Consider the following 24,881-nt stretch of genomic DNA (forward strand, 5'->3'; position numbering starts at 1 on the left):
CCTGACCCACTATATTTTCACCTTTACTGAGGTGTTCCCTCTGCCCACCAAAGGTTGAGTGCATCCCTCGTCCATCAGTTAATCACTTGTTGATCACATATATGTGCCTAGCTTTGCATCAAGGACCCTATGACTTACAATGTATTATCAGATACATCTGCATCCTGCAGACGCCCAAGAACCATCTGGGGAGAAACATTCCCACCAAATCCTTGGGTAATCTACACTAATCAGGCCACTTTCCAGATACAAGGCCCATTTGAAAAAGTTGGGCCACAGATCCAACTCTGTGGATCTACCCACTTTCAGGATATCCTCTCAAAGAAATATTCTCATCACTAGTTAACATATTTTACAAATTCAAGACCTTTAGTGAAACCAAAACTCTGCTGGGCATTTAAAAATATTCCTTATGCTTGTATTTGCCTAACTTTTTTTCTTCCCTAACTTCTATTTTATGTATTATCCTAAGAATCCTTGTAATTCATACACATTTTTTTCACCTCTTGCTCTACATGAGGTGACAAAAAGGACAAAGGACCGGTGTCAGGGGACATGCAGCTAGCCATCTGGGCAACATCAGAGAAATCTCCCAGCCCTGCTAAGCCCTGAAGATTCATCTGGAACAACGGAGAAAACTATTTGTTCTGCCTACCTCACAGGTTTGTTGTAAAGATCAAGCAAAATCATGTGTGTAAAAGGGCCTTGAACAGTGTAAAACAACGTTCAAATGTAAAGTATTAAATTCTTTGCCCTTTTCCCTGGTTTTTCTGAAGTGATACTCAGTGTTTGGCATGCCTTATTGGCCTAGTGTACTTAAAATGGGGTCACTGCCCTTAAACACACTGGAGCAAGGGCTGCTAGTACTTTTTCTTTAAAAATAAGAAAGCTGTCCTGTCCTTGGAGCAGGTAACAGGAAACGCTTGCTCAGTGGCATCTCCTCTGCTCAGGTTCGACTTGCCAAAATGCGTGGCAATTCCAATTCACTTCTGTTCGGTTCAGACCTGAGGGGCCCCCAGAGAACCCCACCGAATGGAACCTTCCCCTAGTGCTCAGATGCCCTCTGTGTTCTGTTTTCATCGCCTGTTAACACTGGGATAATGTCTCCGCCTCATAGGGTTGTTGTAAAGATTAAATGAGTCAACTCTGTGACCAAGACTGAAACAAAAGAAATATTCGGTTAAGTATTAGCGGTGTCATGATTTTTCTTTCTTAATTAGCATCCACTTGGGGCGCAGAACTGTGCTAACCTCCTGGAATACACAGGAGACACAGTTTCTGCTCCTGCAGGGGTTAAAGTTCTACCACCGGAGGCTAGGGTTAGGAGGTTTAGTGAGTTAACATTCCCCCCACCCCACCCCCAGATACTTTGCTCCGCTAAGAATGCCCCCTTAGCTGACTTCCTGCGCGCTGGTATTCGGAGCTCGTCGCCTTGGGGTCAGATCCCGTGTAGTCGCTCCCAGGAGCCTGATTCAAGTTCTGGCCTTGGATCCCACGGCATCCGCACACCCCAACCTTGAGCGGCTTTCGAACTGAAACGGTGAACGGCGTTTCCAGCCCAATGGAAGCTGGGAACGTGTGGGGGCCCCGGAGTGGCCAAGAAGGGGCTTGAAGAACTCTGAGCTTCAGGGTCCCGCAGCCACGCGCGGCAAATTGCTTCTTGGCCTTGTTCGCGACTCGTGAGGTTTGCGGTGCTCTCGAAGTGGCTGGAGAGCGGCCGCGGGAGCAGCGTGCGGGCGCCGCGGTCCAGGTGGCGGGGAGATCTCAGCGAAAACGTAGCAGGGGCGCGGAGCCGCGGGCGGCGGCGGCGTCAGCGCGTCCAGAGGTAGCGGTACACGTGGAGAGGAGGAAACTTTGCGTGCCCGGGAGGATCGCGTCGGCCGAGGAGCTCGCCCGGCGGGGGCCGCGAGGCTGAGCTGCGCCGCGGGGCTGGGAAGGGACGACCGCTGGCCCTCCGCGGGACGCGCTCCCAGCCCCCTCCCTGCGCACCCCACCCCCTTCCCTCCGCCGCGCACGCAGCGCCGCGGTCCCTGTCAGAAGCGGCCGGATCCGCCCCAGCCAAGCAGGGCCCGACTCGCACCCAGGACCCTGGGCCTTCGCCTTCGCTCTAGCCTGGGAGAAGCATCGGGCCCTCCTCTCCTCCCGAGGAGGACGCGGGCGGGCAGGACGTCCCAGCAAGGCCGGCCGCCGGCGGCCACGTCCCGGCCCGGCCCGGGCGCGCCGAGGAGCGGAGCCAGGGGCCGGCGCTCGCTCCGGCTCCCTCCCGGGCGCGCCGGAGCCGGGGGCGGCCGCTCCGGCTGCAGCCTCGAGGGCCTGCGCCTCCCCCGGCCGAAGCTTCCCGCAGCGCTCGGCAACTTCATTTGGCTCCTGCCGCGGGGAGCGAGTTCACCCATCAGGTAAGGAAGGCTGCCTGTTCCTAGGCTCCAGCTCGGGCGGGCGTGTTTCTGAAAGTTGATTTGAAATGCATCCAAGAGTGAGCAGGGCCAGCCGCGCTCCTCCCCGAGGCGACTTCTTCGCTTCTGCAGACATTCCCGGCACCGGCCGACCGGCGGGCGGACCTCCCTGCGCGCCCCGCGCCCCCCTGGCAGATCCCAGCGCCCCGAGTCTGGGAGCTGGCGGGACGCTCTCCGGATCGCTCGCTCTGCCCCTTCTCGGCCGGGGCAGGTGAGGGACGCAACGCTGCGGGTCCCGGCGCGGGCTGTAGACCTCATAGTTCCGCGTGCCTGGGCTCGGCCCCGCGAGGGAAAATACCCACTTCTTTTTTTCTCTTACACCAGTAGCTGGGTTCCCGCCGAGGCATCCCTAGGGCCCTGACTGGTATAGGTTGGGGCGGAGTCGAACTCGGGGTGGGGAAACCTGGGGCTGGGGACCTGGCGAGGGGGTGGGGGACAGGGGCAGGAGAAACGCAGTTGGGGGGCGGAGGCCTAAGTACTTAACGCGTTGGCTTCGAATGAAATCAGATCAGTCCGAGCAGTTCGCTGTGACTGCTTTCTCTCCTCCTAGCCCACATTTCTCTAGGCTGAATTCTACCCTCGCAGCTCGTTCTGGTCACCCTGGACACTCCCTCCGTCCTTTCCCAAGAGTGCGGCGGCTTGCGTGTGCCGCGTCCTAAAGGGCTCAGACGCCCAAAGCGTCGTTTCCTCTCCTCTACAGGTCCTCCCCGCGCGGCCCGAACATGCTGGACGGCCTGAAGATGGAGGAGAACTTCCAAAGCGCCATCGAAACGTCGGCCTCCTTCTCCTCGCTGCTGGGTGAGTGTTCAGGCCGTGCGCCTCGGGCGCACCGTCTTTCCGCCAGGCCCCAGCTCTGGCGTCCAGCTCGCTGGGACACAGCAATAGGGGAGCTAGCGCCCCGCTTGGCGCACTCAGTTGAGCTCACTCCCTATCTGTCAGAACCTGTGGGTCCTTCCCACCCTAAACCGACCAGCCGCCCCAGGCCTCTTGGGCCGGGCACCAAACTCCCTAGAGCCGAGAGGGGCGGGCGAGCTTGCTCGCGGGCGTTTGAATGGCAAGTGATTAAAAATACCCAAGGCTGAATTTTTAATCATAGAGCTGATCGACATCTCATAAATGCCGCCCTCTTTTCCGAGACTTAGCGATGAGCACACAAACCCGAGGTCCGGAACCGGAGCACCCAAGTTCGAGACGGCTTCTTGCCTCCAACTCCAGCCCCAGTCTCAGCCTCGAGCACCGCCAAGAGGCTTTTCCGGGCGGGTGGGCAGCGCTTCGCGGGGATTAGCCCGCGCGGCGGGGCCCTAGCCTCGGCTTTAATTAACTCGTGCCGGATCTCTCGTCTCGCGGGTCCCGCTCCCTCCTGGGTCTCCCCAGTCCCTTCGCAGTGACTGCCGAGGAGCGGCGAACCCAGGGCCTCAGCCCAGACGCAGGTCAGACCGAACCGGAGCCAGGGATTCTCACTCCCACCTCGCCGCCCTCGATGCTTTTCAAGTTTGGTGAAAGGGTGTTTTAATTTTTTTTTAGTGGGGGAGCGGGGTTTCGTTTTGTCATTTAAACCTCTTGCCTCTTTTCCTAACTCGGAACAGCTAGAGCGGGGTGTAGGCGGAGGATAAGACAGTTCGGCTGGAGAAACCGGACCGAGGGAGGAAATCCTCCCCCCACCCCGCCCCCCAACTCCCCAGATGAAACGAAATCGCGTGCACCGCGTTCCCCTCTTTGAACAGCCTTTTCGGAAACTTCCCGACTCCATACAGTCTTGGAAGAGCCAGAGGGTCAGAGCTGGCCCGGACCTAGCGCAGGGCGCGCTCGAACGTCTGGCGTTCAGCGGGCATCGCGGCGAGGCCGGTGCGCCCTGCCCGCCTCAGGTCCGCTCTCTGCGCCCGGGGTCGCGGCCCTAGACGCCGAGACAGAGCAGAAAACCCTAGGAAATATTTTAAAGAGTTCGCTACTTCTAGCACTGCCTGCTTGAATCCTAAGGTGACTGGCCCAGCTCCTGAGCTGATAGCCTTGTCTCCTAAGGGGAAAGGGGCCGAGTGTAGCAGGGAAACGGGAAGCGTCAGGCCCTTTGGGACATCTCTCGCAAAAGTATTGTTACCGGGGGACAAAGCCATCTCTAAATAGTTGTGAAACGTGCCGACAGTGACAGAGGTGGCCGAGCACCCCACAACCCTAAAAAAAAAAAAAAAAAAGCCCTCCCAACCCGCACCCGAAAACTAAAGGAACAAAACTGACGCAAGTGCAGAGGTTGGGATTGAAAAGAGTCCTTTTCCCTCTGAGTTGGTTTGGGTTCGGTTTAGCCCTCTTTCGTGGCTGCTGAGCTCGCCTGATTCCAGGAACACCGGCCGGACACTACAGTGTCTTGGAGTCCTGCTTCTTTCCTCCCCAACCCACCCTCCCGCCCCGCCCTTCTCTCCGTTTTGATGTTTCTTAATTATGAAAAAACCCATCTGCAATTTGCAGGCCATCCAGCAGTTTGGGGCTCATTGGTTTGAACAATACCGTTTGCCTAGGGCGGGAATGGTATTTTCTTGCAGGCACGGGACTTTTTAGGAAGCAAAGAAAATGTATAAAGTTTTCCTCCAAATAAATAGAACAACATTGCATTTTAGCAAAGGACAAAACCAAACCACAGAAAAATTATTTTTACACATTCATAGTTTTAATCATAGACAATGGAGACAAGCATAGTGAATTATTTGATGATTAGCTGGTTAACCTGGGAGCACAAATTTATTTGTAGGCTGGTTTTTACATGAGGTGTGCAGGATTGTGCATACCTGGATAGGTTTGATAATTAAAGGCAACGTATTGATTTCTGCCCCCTCCCCTGGTAGAATGTAAAACCTTCCCACATAGTCCCTGTTTATCAGAAACGCTGTTTGGTTTGATTTGTTGTGCTCTCCCAATCTCGGCTTGGATGTCTAGCAGGGGGCTTTCCGGGGTGGGGCCCGCGGGGGTAATCCGTGAGTGTGGAGTGATGGATCAGTGGCGGTGCGGGTTGGGTTTGGGGGGATGCCGGGCCAGCGCGGCTCATCGGTGGACGTCTGTTCCTGCTATAGGCAGAGCGGTGAGCCCGAAGTCTGTCTGCGAGGGCTGCCAACGGGTCATCTCGGACAGGTTTCTGCTGCGGCTCAACGACAGCTTCTGGCATGAGCAGTGCGTGCAGTGCGCCTCCTGCAAAGAGCCCTTGGAGACCACCTGCTTCTACCGGGACAAGAAGCTCTACTGCAAGTTTGACTACGAGAAGTAAGTGCCTGCGCCGCGGATCGCTCCCCACACCGCCTCAGCGGGCGCGGGAGACCCCGTCCTCCTTACCCCTCATCCGCTTCTGGAAGGTGCAGGACGCACCCGCCTGCCCAGATACGCAGGTGCCATCCTGTAAGCGTCCCGGGGCAGCGGAGGCCTGCGCCGACACGCGCAGCAGTGGCCGGGGCCCCACAGCAGCGCCAAGGGACGGCCTTCTCTACGGTCTGCTCGTCCAGTTTTCTGGACCTGGCGATCCCCCCAGGACACTCCACTGTGGACACTCCTATCCCATCCCACCGGCCTTGTTTCTCCCTCCCCCGCTTCACTGGGGTGCCCTGCGGGGGGTGGCGCGGAGCTGCCCTTGGCCCGCCTCTGCTCTCCCGCTCCCTCTCCTCTGTACCCACCTGTCTGTGCCTCCCAGACGCTTCTGCGCAGAACTGAGGCTGTCTGTACCCCACAGCTTGCATCCCCTGTGCGCCTGCCTTCCTTGACTTTGTCCACTGGGGTCCCCGACAGATTGCGCTTCAGGCACAATGCTGTTGCTCCTCTGAACTCCGCCGAGGCAACGCACACCCCGCTGGCTTTTTCGCTCCCTGAGTTCTCCCCACCCCTTACACCGTTTTCTCCAAAACCCTCGGGCCACACGGGCATCTAGACCACGTCGTCCATCCTCCGCCTCCTCCCTGTTTCCTGTCTGGGGGTGCGTTTCTGCCGCGCGGCAGGTTCGACATGAACCCGTCTTGCCCGGTCGACGTGAACGTTCTGGTGTGTAATGAGGAGAGTTAGGAACCAGGTATTTAGGGAAGTGGACTATTTCAGTTCTAGCTCTCCATAATGTCTAAAGCCTGGATGACACTGGGGAATGGGAATTTGAAGGATTTGCTGGCTCCGGCCAGGCCCGCCGGCTAAGCAGAGGGTGAGGTGGGGAGGCACTGCTTTTCCGGGTCAAAAATGACGAAATAATGGGGACACCGATTCACAGAGGCGTGGAGGGTATTGAAGCAAAGAAAAATGGCTGAAACGGAGGCCTCTGTTTTTGTACTCCGGACTGGTATAAGTGACGGAGTGCCCTGGGGGAACGCGCAGGAAAATTCTGCATTTGTCACTGGTGAATAAAAGGGACAGCAGTATATGAGGAAAATCAAGGGAGGTTTAGTGTTCATGAAAAACAGTTCCTGTGATCTTATTAAAAACACACCATGAAATGAGGTGTGTGGGGAAAATCTCAGTATAACACAAAAAGGCTCAGAGAGAGAACAGAAATATCTTCTTTTTTTGCCTGGACTCTAAGGTTTACTGCAAACTGACAAAGTCATCAGATCCAGTGACCACACACAAAAATTCTTTCTGCTACTCACACTCCTTTGATATAGTATTCCTGCATTTTACCCCCATGTGGATAGAGTACTGGACATTTTGCTTTGTTTTGAAAAAGATAACTACATTTTTCAGCACAGAAAAAATAGAGGTTTGATTTTGAATGAGTTGAGCAATACAGAAATAGGAGAGAAGTGCATCACCATTACCCAAAGTGGTAACTGTAGTTGTACATTTTTAAAAAAAGACGATGTGCATGTATCTGTTGTTGATTGTTCATTGCTCTAGTATCTGAGTGAAAAGTGCGATTTTTAGGTAATTAAGCAAATTTGGCACACACAACTTAAAGTACCACCTTTGGATAAAGCTTCTGTTCACTTTTCCACCCCCCTGTTGCCGTCTGAAAGTTAGGGGATTGCGTAGACCCAATCTTTATCTTTGTGCTTATAGATTACTGAAATGTCCACATCCTTCAGGCACAACACTAGCAAATTCAAAAGTATGGGAGCTTAGGAAAGGATTTAGGTGGTGAATTTCTATTCTGTTTGTGAAAAAAAAAATCACGAATCAAAGAAGGCTTACGGGTCAACACAGCTGTCTGGCCAGTCAAATCTTCTTTAAGGAAGTCAGGCTGTGTCAAGAGGAGAAGAAACAGTTGTTGTAAAGTACTTAATACAGCAATGTCCCCCACTGCAGCCTCCCAGGTTTGGCGCAGTTTGGGGCTGATTAGCCCACTAGGGTCAGTTCTCCCCGCACAGAGCTATTTCTGCAGAGGGAAAATTGCAGGGATCAACTTGCCAGCTGTTGGCCAGAACCAGGAAGATTTTACAGAGTAGTGTGAGCGACATTGTTCAGAGAGGTGTTGATGTTGCCATGAGGGTTTTTCATTTTGATTTTTAACACGGATGTCCAAAATGGAGTTGCTTATCTCTTTTGCTCACCACCAGCACTTGTGTGTGCCCAGCGCCCCCATTGTCTTTTAGACTAATTTTATTACAGTTTTTCTCTGCTGTCTCCCATCCACATCCCATTCTTCTTTCAACCAAACCGGGATGTAGTATATTTGGTAGTCTTAATGGCATTAGTCTTCATGGTAGTTGCTGTAAAACGGGAAGGGTGGGGTGTTGTTTGTTTGTTTGTTTTAAAATTAGGCTCAAGACATTTCCCTTTATTCAGCAAGCTCTTTGAGCTTCTACAGGCAAGGAACTAGACTTGGTGATGGGAAAATATTGAGAAAATGTCTCAAAGCCTGCCTTCAGGAGGCTTATAGCCTATATTATCCTAGCTATTGAGTATTTGTTGTAAACCTCTATTTAGACCATAGGACTAAGTATTGAATAGAAGTTGTCTGGAAGAAATTTATCCTCTGGGGAATGCAATTTAATGTTAAATAATAGTCATAAAACAGACAGCACATTTCCTCTTTAACAAATGCATTTATAGAGATAGTTTTTGCCTTTTTCCTTTGGATCTTTTTAAAAGTTTGAGGCCCAGCCAAGGCGAATGGAGAGGAAATTAAGATAGAAGTTAAAGCTATAGGACAACACTGGTGGTGAATTATGGAAGAATTCACAGAAATGAACATTCAGGCAGTGCCCTTGTCTCCAGAATAAATGGAGTTCAAATGCTATTTCTGCACATTAAAAAAAAACAAACCATATAGCTAATGTGCAGTCTTCGGTGGAGTTCATAAACATATTAACACAGTGGCCTTATCATATTTATGTTAGTCATTTGTATGTGCATTTCTGGCTGTTGGGCACTTCTGCATTTGAATTATGAACTGCCTGTTCATGGTGTCAGACAGCCAGTTAAAAAGTGAAAATTCTACTCTATCAACTAGTTGTTACATCTTCTTGATGTCAAACACCATATTTGTCTAATTTTAAAAAATTGAATTGACAGTGGCATTTTAGACGTACAACCATCCACTTGAGGACTTCAGGGCATTTTGTTAAATATTTGTCTCACACTTATGACACTCTGAGGAATAATTTATCTTCTCAGCATCCAAAACAAATAAGCATTTAAAGCTGGAGTGTAGAAAACTGATTTATGAATATCCAGAAATTAAGAACTGGAGGTGACCTTTATTGTTCATGACATGCCATCAATGAAAAATAGCTAGTTCGGTGGGATGATACATGCACAGAATTGCTGAAGGACCATCATGTCACATAAAACTCAGGATGCTATAGGTGTAGATGCTTAAACGTTGGACTCAACTGTCTTTGACGTTCTTGAAAGTTAGTAAATAACCAGTGTTTTTCAGCTTGGGAAAACTTCTACTTGCATAACTATTGTTCCCTATTTAACTGAGTTCTCTAGTATCTGGTTAGTTTGGAGTTTTCCCTGAATGTGTTCCAGACAAATACTGTAGCTGGACTTAAGTTGGAGACAGAAGAGGCTGCTGATTAACAGGAATGTGGTGATACAATAGATAATTAAGCCTTCTGGAAGAGATCCCACATTTAAATCAAGTTTATATTGTTTCTTTCATGTGCCTGGCGGCTGTGTGTGTCAGGCAGGGCCCTCTCCCCTCACATGTGAAGTTTATCATCATCCCTTAGATTGTTCTGGACATCCTAGGAGCAGTGTGGGATAGTATTGCTGTCATCAGGGCTCCTCTTATAACATCATAACTCCCCACATGTCAGCAAATCGCAGGTCTTGGGAAACCTTCTCTCGGAGGGCCAGTCCATGTTTTCCCCCCTTTCTTTTGGAGCAGACCAATTTTTCTGAAGAAAGGGACTCCAATGAAGCAAAGTGCACACCCTTCACCAGAACTTTCTCTGTATCTTTCTTTCAACTTGCTGATTGGCGGCCCCAAGGAGGAAATGGCTGAGGTAATGATCTCTATTAGGATCAGTAATGGACTAATACTGGATTTTATCAAGGTAGTGTAGGAGGTGTGTAGGGAGGAGAGTTAGTTTGGTTTTATTACTGTGACATTACTTGGAGATAAAAATTGGGCATCAGTTCCTCATAAAAGGAGCCCGCAGATGAAATTACAGAGGCAGTTGTTAGATTTTTACTTTATCTCCTGTTGGCCCCACGCCTGGCATGGTAAAATTTAGGAATATAAAAATCAAACACAGCTAGGTATTAAATTGATGTGCGCATTAAATTGCAGGGGGCTTGGGATAAGCGTGGTCCATGGGCTGTGACTGTGTTTGTGCAGGCTGACTTATCTCTTTTTTATTTAAAGGATGATTGGAAACAGTCTTTGTTCAGAGGTGTTTTCTCTTTATATATGAATTGGTCCCTAGGTAGGATTTTTCTGAATCTCAGACTTTAAATGTTGAAATAAAATTAGAGAGTAGGAGTAGATATTAATAGTATTCTGGGGATTAGATATGAACATTTCCTTTCAGAGTAGGCTTGTGGGATTCTTTTTATCCTTAACGTAAACTGAGCACGTTAAAAAAAAGTTATTTATTCAACCCAGTTTTGCATACTATAGAGTTCTGGGATTTTGTCATCCACCCAGCTAAGGAGTTGCTTTTGCTGTTCAGATTTCAGTGACAAGAGCTCTTCTGATAATTCACTGTTTGTGTTGCTTTTTAGTTTCATTTTTCTTATTTATAACTTTTGTATGACCCAAAATACTGTTACTACTTTTAGAGAGCCCTCTTCATTGTTGCTTTTATTTCTGGGAGGATCTTTTGAAGTTAAAGAGTAGCTACTGTTTCTCTAATGAGAACAGTTCCCTTCATTAAATTATCAGCTAATTATTTTTTATGGTCAAAGAAATTATTTGGGTTCTAATATTCAGAAGTGAGAAAATAGACAGGAATTTAAAATACTCATTATATTCCCAGGAATTTATTAAAACATCTTGGGATAAATTTGTATACAAGATGTCATTGTTGTGTTATATCAAGTTCACAATAACCCATATTAAGTTGATTGTTAAGTATATTGTACAATACTGGGAAATGGACTATGGGGGATAAAGTACAATCACAGCCACCGTAGAAAGACTTAAAAATAATTTGAGTTAACTATGAAATCTTAGCTGTACTTAAATGCTTTGAAATTTTTTTTTTAACATCTTTCTAACATGGAAAATTAAATGCCCACCTCTTCAGATGAGAGTTCTTGGTAAGCCACTTGCAGGGTGGGATAAGGAAGATTAGGGACTGTATGGGGTGATGAGTGCCTTCCCCGCCCCCCAAAGAGGCAGAAAGTTTCCCATATGGGATAGTCCTGTCCTATTTCCGGCATAACCTGAGGCTTCCCCCTAGGGAATGAATGCCCTATATATTTTTTCTGAAAGTTTCTTAGCAATTGTAGAACAGTATTGCTCGCAGTCTTTTCAGATTCCATTTGGGAAAGTTGGGAATTTTAGGAGCCAAATGTAGAAAGGTACTGGAGGAAAGAGGCCCTTTTCCCCTTGGTGCTTGTTTCTGAAACTGACAGAGAAGCTTGGTGTGCCTGACGATTTACACTTTTTCCCTTCATCTCCGCGCGTTGTGGGACAGTTTAGTCAATTCATCACAATTAGAATTAGTTGTGTTATCTTTAACCAATGTCAGCTGCAGCTTTGTGTCTCTTTGTCATATATTAAATGAAACCTAGCCAACTGTCTTGCTGAAATGAAGTGAACACCTTCCAAATGTCAAATTGTTATTTTAGTCAAGCACAATTATCTGTCTCTATATTTTTAACCAAGTTGAAATTAATAAAATTGCTGTGGCCCTGGCATTAATTAGCAGGAGGATTAGAGCTATATCAGCTAAAAAGGAGGTGTAAACACTGTAATCTTACTGCATGTTTGTTTTCACACTACTGAAAATAAATAAAATGAGACTTAGGATAGGGATTAAGTTTCTTTTGGCATTAGACAGCAGATGCAATCGGAATGCAGCAGAAACACTGAAGTATTAGTGAAGACGTTATCGGAAGAATAAAACTGTGGCTCAGCGCTGGTTACCTACCTTCTGGGTATACATACATGGTCCCATCGCAAATAGCCCCATCTGGGTAGTTAAAAGAGGATTTTAAAAAACTACTTCCATGCTATACTTTTCAGTGGTGAACAAGGCAACCAGATTATCTGTAGGGCTTGTCACCTGGCTGCCATGCTAGGATTAGCTAGAATTTAATGACGCCCTTGCCAGATTCCCCGTTATTGCACCATAAAGTCATAACAACTAAAAATACAAAGTGGACAGTGCTTTTCCTAGTCCTTAACTGAAGTCACATGGAAGAGTCTGGTCTCTTCCAGCCTTTCAAGATTCCAGTTGGGGGATCCTATTTTTGGATAACAGTAAATATGTCTGGCTTTTCTGACTCTTTCGGCCTCCCGTGGCCTTCTACCCTGTTAGATTTGTGTTTTATCATCATTACCCTATAATGGACAAGCCCTGGTTAGATATCTGGCCACTATGGGTTGGAAACATTTTGTGATGGGCCAGTTAAACTCTTCATATTAAAAAAAAAATACTTTTGATATTTAGCATTAGCACATGGAATAGCACGTGGAATGGACCTCATGCTATATCTGACTTCACATCTAGCTGCATCCCATTCTGCCTCCCCTTCCCTCCCCTATGTCCTGTGGAATTCTACTAACTTGACTCTTGAAGGCACATGATAAGACTTAAATATCATCTCATCATTGCCTCATTTTTCTGCCAGGCCAACCTTATCCTTATGGACTGTTGCATGCGTATGTGCTAAGTCGTTTCAGTCATGCCTGATTCTTTGTGACCCTGTGGACTGTAGCCTGCCAGGCTCCTCTGTCCATGGGATTCTCAAGACCACAGTACTGGAGTGGGTTGCCATGCCCTCCTCCAGGGGATCTTCCCGACCCAGGGATCAAACCCACACCTCCTATATCTCCTGCATTGGCAGGCACATTCTTTACCACTAGTGCCACCTGGGAATCCTCTTTTAATTTTTCTCACTTGGAGGAAACAACTTTGTTTTTTAGATGCATAAAATAACGGTCCATCCAGTTATGGAGCAGAATTCAGCTACAACAGCGGGTGAGGGACGTTATGCCCAGGTCTGCGTGATCTCATGACCGCGCTGTTTGGGTGACCAGTTAGGGGCCCCTGAACGTCCTCCTGAGTGTGCCTGGCACTTTCATGGATGCTGCGTTATGTTTTTCGGTGGGTCAGAGAAGTGCCTGAGCCTGATGTTGTCACCAGTAAACCAGGACAAGGAGTCATTTGGTGAGAAGCCTGGCTAGCATTCTGATAGCGTGTACTCACGCTCAACTTTTTTGGCTGCTTCTCGGGTTGTCACACTTCTCCACCTGGAAAGAATCATCTTGTATCTCCCGAGTACCAGGTTCTGCTGCTGCAGTGAGAAGGGGTCTTTAGAGCAGCCTGCTCTCTGAGTTCCATCATCCCTTTCAGTTATACCGTAGCCACTCCTTGACTCACAATGCTCTTGCCTCCTCCCTCTCCAGCCTCAGGAACCTTTAAAAGGATTTTTCAAAACAAAACAAAACAAAACACCCCCTCCTGAACTCCAGATTAGCCTCTTAAGCTCATTAAAGTTCCTTTAAATACCAAAATGTTGGGCTCCTGGGGACTATCCCCCCAAACCATATTTTCATTCTTAACATTGTTGTCATTCACTGTGCAGCAGATTAAGGCCAGCTCCCTCTGGGCTCAGAAGCGGTTCCCCGTCTCTGCAGGAGGGTCCAAATATGTCTTTGTTTGAGGACTGAACCTGAGTTGGAAGCTGATGCCAGCTTGGCTGGGGGCCCCCAGCTCCAGGGTGGAGAGGAGGTTGATAGGATGGGGCCCAGAAAAGGGAATTGGCAGGTGAGTGGACAAGGTGTGGCTCTTACAGTTTTGGGGAGTTTGGTAGTCATGGGGCCCTCTCCCAGTTGCTGGGGAGAACCAGGACTAGGCGCAATTTAGAGGCTTGTCCTTGCCCGAGAGAGGGCGGCTTTGGGATCTGTTTTGATCGGGACCCAACAGAGACATGAGAGCGCAGTTTCTGTTCACACCCAGGCACTGTGGGCTGCTACTGTCCAGAGGTGGACTTTTATAGCCACACCTGCCTTTTGCCTGCTGCTTGCTCTCTTCTTTATTTCAACCCCCTTTCCAAAGGGCCTCCCTAATAATTCTTCCCCTCTCTGTCATTTCAGGCTTCCTTCCCTAAAGCTGGCTCTTGGGGAGAGCTTTCTGGTTTTGACAGTGGAACAAATCCTTTTTAACATAACCATCGAGAGTTTCCTCCCCTGCTGCTGGCTGCCCTCACCCCTTCTCCTCCTGCCCCTCCTCACATTGTAGCAGGGATTCCTGTTGGGCACGTATTCCTGTGCTTGCCTGGTGACAGCCTGCTGTCTTCACAGGGATAATGTCGTGGTAGTGCCTCCTCGGTGGTCCCATGAAGTAGACTTTGGAAATCTAAAGGGGAAGAACATCCCAGGAGATCCTTCCCTGCATGTGTTTGGTTAGAGTGCACCTACCTTTCCCCTGGGGAATCTGTGTAACTGCAAGCCCCAAATTCAACCACAGCACTGGTTTTTCAACCCCATTTTCAGGATCTCAGCTTTCAGCTCAGCCTTGTATTCTTGCTTATCTTATACTCTGAACCCATCTTATGACCTTTTAATTTTCAAATTGTGCTGTATACAGGTTAGAGCCTACTCTCCACTAGCTGTCAAAATGGAGAGGATATTATGAAATATCACATTGGGATATACATGATAATGTGTACCTTTCAAAGGTACTTTTTAACTGGAAGGGTGTTCGCTCAAAGCAATAACTATCTTATGGTAGAATTTTAGGCCCCAGAATGGGATCATTCTGGGCAGATTGTTTTGGGCAGAATGCAAGTATCACTTTGTCAGATGCTCTCCTGTTTATATGTGAGGCCAGCCATGATTCCGCACCCACTCCTTTTCTTCTGGGTTTTGTTTTCTTTTTGTTCTGTTATTGGTTGGGATCTTCGATTTTAGAAGTCCATGTCCATAGATGGAAGAGGATTGGACAGGTGAATATGAATGGTTTGGGCACTCCACAGCTCTCTCCATTACTGGAAAAATAATTTGAAACACATGTCCTACTGTCAAGTGATATCCAAGCCACAATTTCCTCATCCATACAAAGGAATAGAATAATAACAACTTCATAGAGTTGTTGTGAGAATTAAAAAAGATAATGAACTTCAAAAACCTCTTGTTGAAATGTGGAGAACTATATATGCTTGGGTATTGTTATTGTTGGTTTTTTAATATGAGTAAAAGAATACATATTCTTAGGAACTGTGTATAATAACTCAACACAGTCTAGTGGTTAAGAGCATAAACTCTGGAGCCAGAGTGTCTGGGACCAAATTCTTGCTCTGCTGCTCACTAGCTGTGTTACCTTGGATGGAGGTCATGCTTTCTCTGTGCCTGTTTTCTCTCTTTAAAATGGGTGTAAGTACCAGCCTCACAAATTTACAGTTATAAGATAGATTAGCACTAGAGACATAAAGCATGATATAATAAATATGACAAACACTGCTATATGTTATACATGAACACTGTTAAGAGTAAATCTTAAGAGTTCTTGTCACAAGGAAAACTATTTTTCCTATTTTAAAGAATTTTGTATCCATATGAAATGATGAATATTCACTACATTTATTGTGGTAGTTGTTTTCTGATGCATTTAAGTCAGGTCATTATGTTGTACACCTTAAACTTATGCACTGCATGCCCGTGTGCCTGTTAAGTCACTTCAGTCGTGTCTGACTCTTTGCAGCCTTATGGACTGTGGCCCACCAGGCTTCTCTGTCCATGGGATTTTCCAGGCAAGAATACTGGAGTGGGTTTCCATGCCCTCCTCCAAGGGATCTTCCCCACCCGGGGATTAAATCTTTGTCTCTCATCTCCTGAAAGCAGTTTCTTTATAGCATATTCAGGGCTGTATGTCAATTAGAATTCAATAAAATGGAAATAAAAAATTGTACTGACCTCATAATGTCATTTTGGGTTAATGTTTATAAAGCAGTTTAATGATTGTCTCATAGAAAATGCCATAAAAGGATATGTTGGGAAAAATGTATCTTTTTCAATTTTCAGAGAACCTTCACAGATATTGCCTTTGTCAGACTTTACAGCAATTTAAAAAGGTAGATATGGAGAGGCTCCCTCCACCACCCTGCATTTTGTAGATGAGGAAATAGAGGTTCCGTGAGGTTAAGATCTTGCCAGGGTCATGCTGTTGGTAGAGAAGCTAGGATGCTCTCCACAGCCTCTGACTTCAGGTTCAGTGACCTTTCCACTAAATCACACCATCTGCTCCTTGAATTCTGGTGTTCACACCCCTGTGAGATCACAATTCTTGGTCTGTCCTATTGAACCAGCTCTTGGAAAACAAGTCCCCACCTGCTAGATACTTGAGCTTTCCAGCAGCTTTCCTACGGTCAGCTGTTTATACATTCTGTGGTTCTAAAGGAAGTCTTTTTGGATTTGGGGAATGCCTGTGTGTGTGTGTGTGTGTGTGTGTGTGTGTGTGTATGTGTGAAAGCTGCTAGTATACACTCGTCATTCCTATTTATCAAACTCTTCTGCCAAAGCAAAGCCATCCTGCCCACCCCTCCTCTCCCATCCCATCCCGTCTGCATAGGTCTCCACTGACCGGCTAGCATCACTGTTCTCCCACACGGGAAGAATGACGGAGGGAGACACATCCCTTATCCTGCTCTCTAGTTCACAGTTTGCTAGTGGTGACTTTTGTCCTGAGAGCCTGTCTGCACATTTGGCAGCAGAACTGTTAACCATCAGATCTGGAGCCTTCCAGACATACTTCCATTGGGACCAGCCAGCAGCTGTCCATCCATTCCTCGGATAACCCTTTCCAAGTTTTCTTCTGAACTGTGTTGTGTTTTCAAACAAGCCCCAGCCTCAGCTAGGAAAGAGCCCACTGTGCCCCCGTGTGAGGCTGATTTCCAGAACTGTTCACTCCCTCTTGTTTATCACTTGGCCTGGCTGGATAGAAGAAGGGATCATGGAACCTTGGGTTTTGAGGAAATTAAGTATTCCTGGACTGTATTATTTCTCTCGCCACTGTTGACACTTGGTTCTCTCAAAAATAGTTCTAGTCAATTTTATAGAGATAAAATGTATGTCTGAATTTAATCTCTGTAAACTGGCGGTTAATGAAACTAGAGATTTCGGGTAATATGCCACCAATTGGAATGCACTTTACCTAGTTGTATGTGGATTTCTCAAATTTAGAATTAAATGGAATCTTATAAACAGTTGGTTCATTAATTAAATTACTCATTCATCCCTTTAATCATCAGACAGACTTATTAAATTCTTTCATGTGCCAGATGTGTAAAAATGAATAAAACAAAGCACTGATGTATTAACAATCTAGCAGAGACTGCTCAGAGATATAAATTAACAGAGACTCGCAAGAAGAGTAAACTTGTTTTATGAGAGGCATGGCCAGTGAGACCGGGTACCAGCTTATGTAAATCCCTTGGTTCTATATTACTTTTCATTATCTTTATAGTACCTATCATAATTTGAAATACATATTTATTTGTTGGTTTACTGTTGTTTGTATTACTGAGCCATAAGCTCAGTAATGAGGGCAGGGACCTTCTTTTTTGTTTTGTTAACTCCTGTATCTCCAGCATCTTACATGGTTCTTGACAAACGTATATGTTAGACAAATATACAGAGAAGGCAATGGCACCCCACTCCAGTACTCTTGCCTGGAAAATCCCATGGATGGAGGAGCCTGGTGGGCTGCGGTCCATGGGGTCGCTAAGAGTCAGACACGACTGAGCGACTTCACTTTCACTTTTCACTTTCATGCATCGGAGAAGGAAATGGCAACCCACTCCAGTGTTCTTGCCTGGAGAATCCCAGGGACGGGGGAGCCTGGTGGGCTGCCGTCTATGGGGCTGCACAGAGTCAGACATAAGTGAGGTGACTTAGCAGCAGCAGCAGACAAATATATTTTGGTTAAGTGGATAAATGAATCAATGAATGGCTTGCTTGGGATTGTTGAAGAGGCTTCATGGAAGAGGTGATATGTTAACTCGCTTTTGAAGTGTGAATGGAAATGTGAACCATTTAGGTGGAGATGTCCAGGAGGCAGTTGCGAAAGAAGATCTAGAAATTAGCCTGGACGAACAGCTTTAGGATATGTTATCAAATAAATATGAGAAGTGCCCAAGGGGATACTACACAGAGTGAGAAGGGGCCCAGGGTATAACCTGGGGGGCTTCTGGCATTCTAGGAGCCCTGGAAGAGGCTGTGATGAAATGACATGGACACAGGAGAGAACGCCAGGGTGAGGGCTTTGGAGGACAGAGCGGAGGTGGGGATTTTAAAAGTAGGGCCACGTATTTGCTCTTGGAACTGGCATTAGTCATTGGTAAGCTTATCAAGAGTAGCTCTGTCAGAAGCTTGGCGGGAACAGGACAGCGTTTTAGTGGGTTTTACAATAAAAAGGAAGAAGTAGTAGAAGGAGTGATGGCCAACTCTTTTGGGAAGATGGGGTAATCTTGAGGCTACGTGATGGCTAAGGTGAGTTTCTCCAGGAAAAGGAGGAGCTTGAGGATCCAGGAGAGAGAGGGGCCCCCAGCTGATAGAAGAGAAGCATGGGGCAGGGGCAGGGATACACCCTGAGCACGTGTTGAACCCCTGCTTTGGTCTTTTCCAGCCATTCCTTTCCTCTGTCCTTTTCTGCATCTCTCCCTGGATTGGTCAGAGCTGACCACCACAGGACAGAGGCCAGCAGAAGGTGGCTCTGTTCCCCGTGGTGTCTCAGGATATCTCATCAGGTGGCGCTGCCACCTCCCCATGGCTTATTTTCCAGGTCACCCTGGTTCAGGGGCTGGCAGGTAGCCGCGGGGTGGTGGGGAGCGGGGCTCCAGCTCGAGTCCTGCTGCAGATCCCAGTTGTCCTAGTGTAAATCTCAGTCGTCCACCTTCTTCTTGTTTCTGCTTCTCATCCGTGCAGATCTCTGTTCGGCTACAGGTGTGCAGCGGGTGTCTGATTCCCCAGGAGAGGTGCGTATGTCCCCCTCAGGAAAGGAATTAGTCAGTTGTGCTTGGCGAATAGACCAGTCCACACCGCTGCCCGTGGAAGGGCTTTTGCTCAGGAGAGAGCAGGGAGTCTTGTATGGGGACATTGTCATCCTTATTGACCATGCCATGGGGGCCCGGCCCCCTAACCCACTATCATTCTGTTTTACAGTCTTATCCACACGGTTGATTCATGTTAGCTTTCCCAGATTGGAGGCTAGAGTGACCTAGGAGATAACAGTGGGTTTTTGGAATCCTGGAGCTGTAGTCCCTCCTTTGCCCCTTGTTTGTCTGGGTGGGCCTGGGCAAATCATTTCACCATTTTGAGATTTTCCCATTGACCTCAACACCTTTACCTCTCAAGCTCTCTGAGCTGTGGAGCATGATCACAAATTGCCTGATATGTGGCACAGGTGAGCGGTAATGTTTTTGACAAGAAGTTTTGAGACCAGTGTAGGGTTAAGTGGGAATCCTTCCTTAGGACTGTTTAAACCTATGTGACCCTAGAGGAGAAAAGGTGACAGGGTCATAAGGGGCCAGACCTCTTAACTTAGAAGGGAATTAAAGTAAAATTGGTGCTATCAAGGAGGCTGAGTATTTTCCAAGGGCTTTGCCTCTGTGGCTAGTAAATTCAGTGGAGAATATGATGGCTTATGTGATATCACAGACAGCCAAAAGATTCATGGGATGAATTTTTCTACTTGTCAACTGGTTGTAAGAGCTCAGTTTAAATCAAGCTCAGTAGTGCTAGGAAGGAGAATTGGGTGGAAAACTGTAATACAAATTGCAGTACTTCGTGATGTATTGTTTTTCAGTTTCCCTGTTGATAGTGAAAGGGCAAGTGCCAAATGGAATGTACTCTTTTAAATGGCAACATGGACACAATGGGATTGTTGGAAAGCCATTAGTAGCCAATCCTAGTTAATATCAGCTCAGGTAAACACTTTTCATCACCGGCCTCGTCCCCCCAACTCAATTATTAAAGGATTAAAAGACTTCCCCAACGAACTCCTTTAAAAATTTAATGATGTGCGGTATTGTAGAGGTTGAACTGTTTCAATGAAGTGATTTCAGCTTCACTCTGACATTGCTGGTTAATCAGAGAGGAAAGAAGGTTCTGGAGCTGGTATTACCTATAATGTGGTAAGACCAACCATCACTGAAGTCACATGCCATGGAAGCCAGGGAGCTCATATTCCTGACTTTTTCCCAGATTGAGTTAATTCTGGGGACAAGACGGAGGGAGAAGATGTCCTGCCTGTGACCCTCCAACCATTTGTGGCTTCCATCCAGATAGCACTTACTCTTTCTTAGAATTAAATAGTGATTTTAGGAGAAGCTGATGGAGAAATTTGCATCCAGGGCCTTGGTTTGATGCTGTAATTGTGCTGCAGGTGGTCAGTCGGTCCTCCATGGTCACCTGTGGCCTTCTTGAACATGAAGCATGTGTTTTGAGTAGCTCTTTCTTAGGGTTGTAACACAAACACAGACCGTATTCTGTCCCTTTGTGTAACTGAGGATGTACAAGGTCAGAGGTGTGACTTGTGGCCAGATAACTGAACCATGTCTCTTGATTTCCATGGAGACCTAACCTGTATCCTCAGGCTCACCATCACTGAGTGATAAATGGATGAACTGCTCAGCTTAAAACACAAGGGCATCAGTGCACCGTGATCTGCGCATGCAGGGCTGTAATGGGGAATGCAGCTGGGGGTGAGGTGCTGGCACAGTGGCTGGCACTTCCCAGCTTGGAGGCTTTTCTCTTACCTGCCATGTCTCCATGTACCTCAGCTACAGCCTAACTGATGGACCGACCATGCAGCATTTAGGAGTCCTGTATTCAAAGGTCATTTCTACTTTTAAAAGCCTTTTTGGTATTGGATATCCTGGAGTTTTTTAAAGCCCATTTCTTATTTGGCTTTTTAAAAGTAGGAGCTCAGATTATTATTGTTTTCATGTATAGTCAGTTTTCAGCTTTCCTTTCTAAAAGGTGACTCCAAATTGACTCAGTTTCTCTTCTCTTTGCTTTAAATTTATGGTTTAATTAAGAGTATTGATATTTTCAGGAAGCTTTAGAATTGTGGCCCTAAATCCTCAGTTTTGGCCAGCCCAAAGGTAAATTTAGCTCTTTCATTTGTTTCACTTATTTAGTGCATTGTCATAGACACTTGGGGTAGAGCAGAGAATACTCACAGAATCCCTGACTTTAGGGAGCCTACCATCTAGAGGGGAGGAAAGACAATAAACAAGAAATGAAATATGCATTCCCTAAATCTCCCCAAGTTTGATTCCTCCTTCGCGTGTTTAGTCAAATATCCTGCTATTTAACATTGCAACCCACGTTGACACTTCCCATGCTCCCATAACTTCTACATATTTCCTTTTTCCAGCTGCTGATCACCTTTTAGGATATGCTGTAGTTTACCTTATTATGCCAATATATTGTTCCCACCATTAGAATGTAGGCCCCATGACAACAAAGGTAAAGGTCATGCATCGTTTAATAAAATACTTTGCTTTATTGTGCTTTTTTTTTTTTTTTTTTTTACAAATTGAGGGTTTGTATCAGCGCTGTATCAAGTCTATAGTACCATTTTTCCAGTAGCATTTGCTTACTTTATGTTTCTGTGTAATATTTTGATTATTATCTCAGTATTTCAGACTTTTCCACTATTATTATACTTATTATGTGATCTGTAATCAGTGACCTTTGATGTTACTATTGCAGAAAGATTACAACTTACTGAAGGCTCAGATGGTTAGTTTTTTTTTTTTTAAGTAATAAAGTATCTATAAATTAAAGTATTCCATTTTTAAGACATTATGCTATTGCACACTTAGGCTACAGTATAGTGTATACATTATTTACATATGTACTGGGAAACCAAAAATTCATGCGGCTCACTATATTTGCTTTGTTGTGGTGGTCTGGAACTGAACCTGCAGTATCTCTGAGGTCTGCCTGTATTTATTTTGTTCACTAATGAGAGCCTGGGACATAGTTTTGTTTACTAGTCTGGTGCCTAAGACAAAATGGGTACCCAGTGATTGTTGTGGAAGGCTTGGAGTAATCAATTAATCAATAAAGCTGTCTTAGACCAGTGGTGAACAATAGTGAAGACAAGAGGATGATTCCAAGACATTCTGCCTGAGCTGAGTATTTACTGAGATGGCAAAGATGTAGGAGAGTTGGGGAGAGACAGCAGAGTGGGTGGCAAGACTTTTCTTGGATGTGGACATGTCTCCTTCTCAGCGCCATTATTTTATTCCTTAAAAAGTTACATGCTGCTGCTGCTGCTAAGTCGTGTCCAACTCTGTGTGACCCCATAGATGGCAGTCCACCAGGCTCCCCCATCCCTGGGATTCTCCAGGCAAGAATACTGGAGTGGCTTGCCATTTCCTTCTCCAATGCATGAAAGTGAAAAGTGAAAGTGAAGTCGCTCAGTCGTGTCCAACTCTTCACGACCCCATGGACTGCAGCCCACCAGGCTCCTCCATCCATGGGATTTTCCAGGCAAGAGTACTGGAGTGGGGTGCCATTGCCTTCTCTGAAAAAGTTACATAGACATCATGAAAGAGGGGGAAATGTAAAGGAGGTAAGTGAGTGAAAAACCCAGCAGTGTTGATATTTGGAAACTCTATTTGGGATAGAAGTTTTTAAACCTGGGTTTTGGGTCAGGATGTATACCTTATTCTCCCATAAATGTGTGTGTGTGTTTCTGGGGGAGGGGGTCCACAGATTTTTATCAGATCCTGGAATCTTCTTTGATCCCCAAATGATTATGAATTAGTGATCTGGAAGAAAGGGAAAGCATAAGGTTGGCCAAAAATTTCATTTGGGGTTTTTCATAAGGAAAAGAAATGCAAAAAGTCAAAATGGTTGCTTGAGGAGGCCTTACAAATAGCTGAGAAAGGAAGAGAAGCTAAAGATAAAGGAGAAAAGGAACGATATACCTATCCGAATGCAGAGTTCCAAAGAATAGCAGAGAGAGATAAGAAAGCCTTCCTCAGTGATCAGTGCAAAGAAATAGAGGAAAACAATAGAATGGGAAAGACTAGAGATCTCTTCAAAAAAGTTAGAGATTCCAAGGGAACATTTTACGCAAAGATGAACTCAATAAAGGAAAGAAATGGTATGGACCTAACAGAAGCAGGAGATATTAAGAAGAGGTGGCAAGAACACACAGAAGCTAAGTGAAGTGAAATCGCTCAGTCGTGTCCGACTCTTTGCGACCCCGTGGACTGTAGCCCACCAGGCTCCTCCCTCTATGGGATTCTCCAGGCAAGAATACTGGAGTGGGTTGCCATTTCCTTCTCCAAGAATACACAGAAGAACTGTACAAAAAAGATCTTCATGACCCAGATAACCATGATGGTGTGATTGCTCACCTAGAGCCAGACATCCTGGAATGTGAAGTCCAGTGGGCTTTAAGAAGCATCACTATGAATAAAGTTAGCGGAGATGATGGAATTCCAGTTGGGCTATTTCAGTTCCTAAAAGATGATGCTGTGAAAGTGTTGCACACAATATGCCAGCAAACTTGGAAAAGTCAGCAGTGGCCACAGGACTGGAAAAGGTCAGTTTTCATTCCAATCCCAAAGAAAGGCAATGCCAAAGAATGTTCAAACTACCACAAAATTGCACTCATCTCACACATGAGCAAAGGAATGCTCAAAATTCTCCAAGCCAGGCTTCAACAGTACAGGAATCTTGAACTTCCAGATTTTCAAGCTGGATTTAGAAAAGGCAGAGGAACCAGAGATCAAATTGCCAACATCCACTGGATCATCACAAAAGCAAGAGAGTTCCAGAAAAACATCTACTTCTACTTTATTGACTGTGCCAAAGCCTTTGACTGTGTGGATCACAACAAACTGTGGAAAATTCTTCAAGAGATGGGAATACCAGACCATCTGACCTGCCTCTTGAGAAATCTGTATGCAGGTCAAGAAGCAACAGTTAGAACTGGACATGGAACAATAGACTGGTTCCAAATCGGGAAAGGAGTACGCCAAGACTACATATTGTCACCCTGCTTATTTAACTTATATGCAGAGTACATCATGCGAAATGCTGGCTGGCTGAAGCACAAGCTGGAATCAAGATTGCTGGGAGAAATATCAATAACCTCAGATATGCAGATGACACCACCCTTATGGCAGAAAGCAAAGAAGAACTAGAGAGGTTCTTGATGAAAGTGAAAGAGGAGAGTGAAAAAGTTGGCTTAAAACTCAACATTCAGAAAACTAAGATCATGGCATCTGGTCCCATCGCTTCATGGCAAATAGACGGGGAAACAATGAAAACAGTGAGACATTTTATTTTCTTGGGCTCCAAAATCACTACAGATGATAACTGCAGCCATGAAATTAAAAGACACTTGCTCCTTGGAAGAAAAGCTGTGACCAACCTAGACAGCTTATTAAAAAGCAGAACGTTACTTTGCTGACAAAGATCCATCTAGTCAAAGCTATGCTTTTTCCAGTGGTCATATATGGATGTGAGAGTTGGACTATAAAGAAAACTGAGCACCAAAGAATTGATGCTTTTGAACTGTGGTGTTGGAGAAGACTCTTGAGAGTCCCTGGACTGCAAGGAGATCAAACCAGTCCGTCCTAAAGGAAATCAGTCCTGAATGTTCATTGGAAGGACTGATGCTGAAGCTGAAGCTCGAATACTTTGGCCACTTGATGTGAAGAACTGACTCATTGGATCCTGATGCTGGGAAAGATTAATGGCAGGAGGAGAAGGGGATGACAGAGGATGAGGTGGTCGGATGGCATCACTGACTCAATGGACATGAGTTTGAGCAAGCTGTGGGAGTTGGTGCTGGACAGGGAGGCCTGGTGTGCTGCAGCCCA

At 46.3% G+C, this 24,881-nt stretch overlaps 1 protein-coding gene across 2 annotated transcripts in view; it reads left to right on the top strand.

Annotated features, from left to right (window-relative positions):
- Positions 1-1,220: 1,220 nt before the first annotated feature.
- Positions 1,221-24,881, top strand: part of LMX1A (LIM homeobox transcription factor 1 alpha) — a 168,449-nt gene continuing 144,788 nt past the window's right edge. Inside the window, exons 1-3 of one of the 2 annotated variants that reach the window (XM_043876739.1) lie at positions 1,221-2,396; positions 3,154-3,251; positions 5,513-5,699. In XM_043876739.1, coding sequence (XP_043732674.1) covers positions 3,176-3,251; positions 5,513-5,699 — 263 coding nt within the window. In that variant the 5' untranslated portion in view covers positions 1,221-2,396; positions 3,154-3,175. Of the gene's footprint in view, positions 2,397-2,643; positions 2,665-3,153; positions 3,252-5,512; positions 5,700-24,881 lie in introns of those variants that run through there. The other variant, XM_043876737.1, reaches the window with a different exon arrangement.

The sequence above is a fragment of the Cervus elaphus genome, chromosome 20 (genome assembly GCF_910594005.1).
Source record: "Cervus elaphus chromosome 20, mCerEla1.1, whole genome shotgun sequence".
Lineage (NCBI taxonomy): Eukaryota > Metazoa > Chordata > Mammalia > Artiodactyla > Cervidae > Cervus > Cervus elaphus.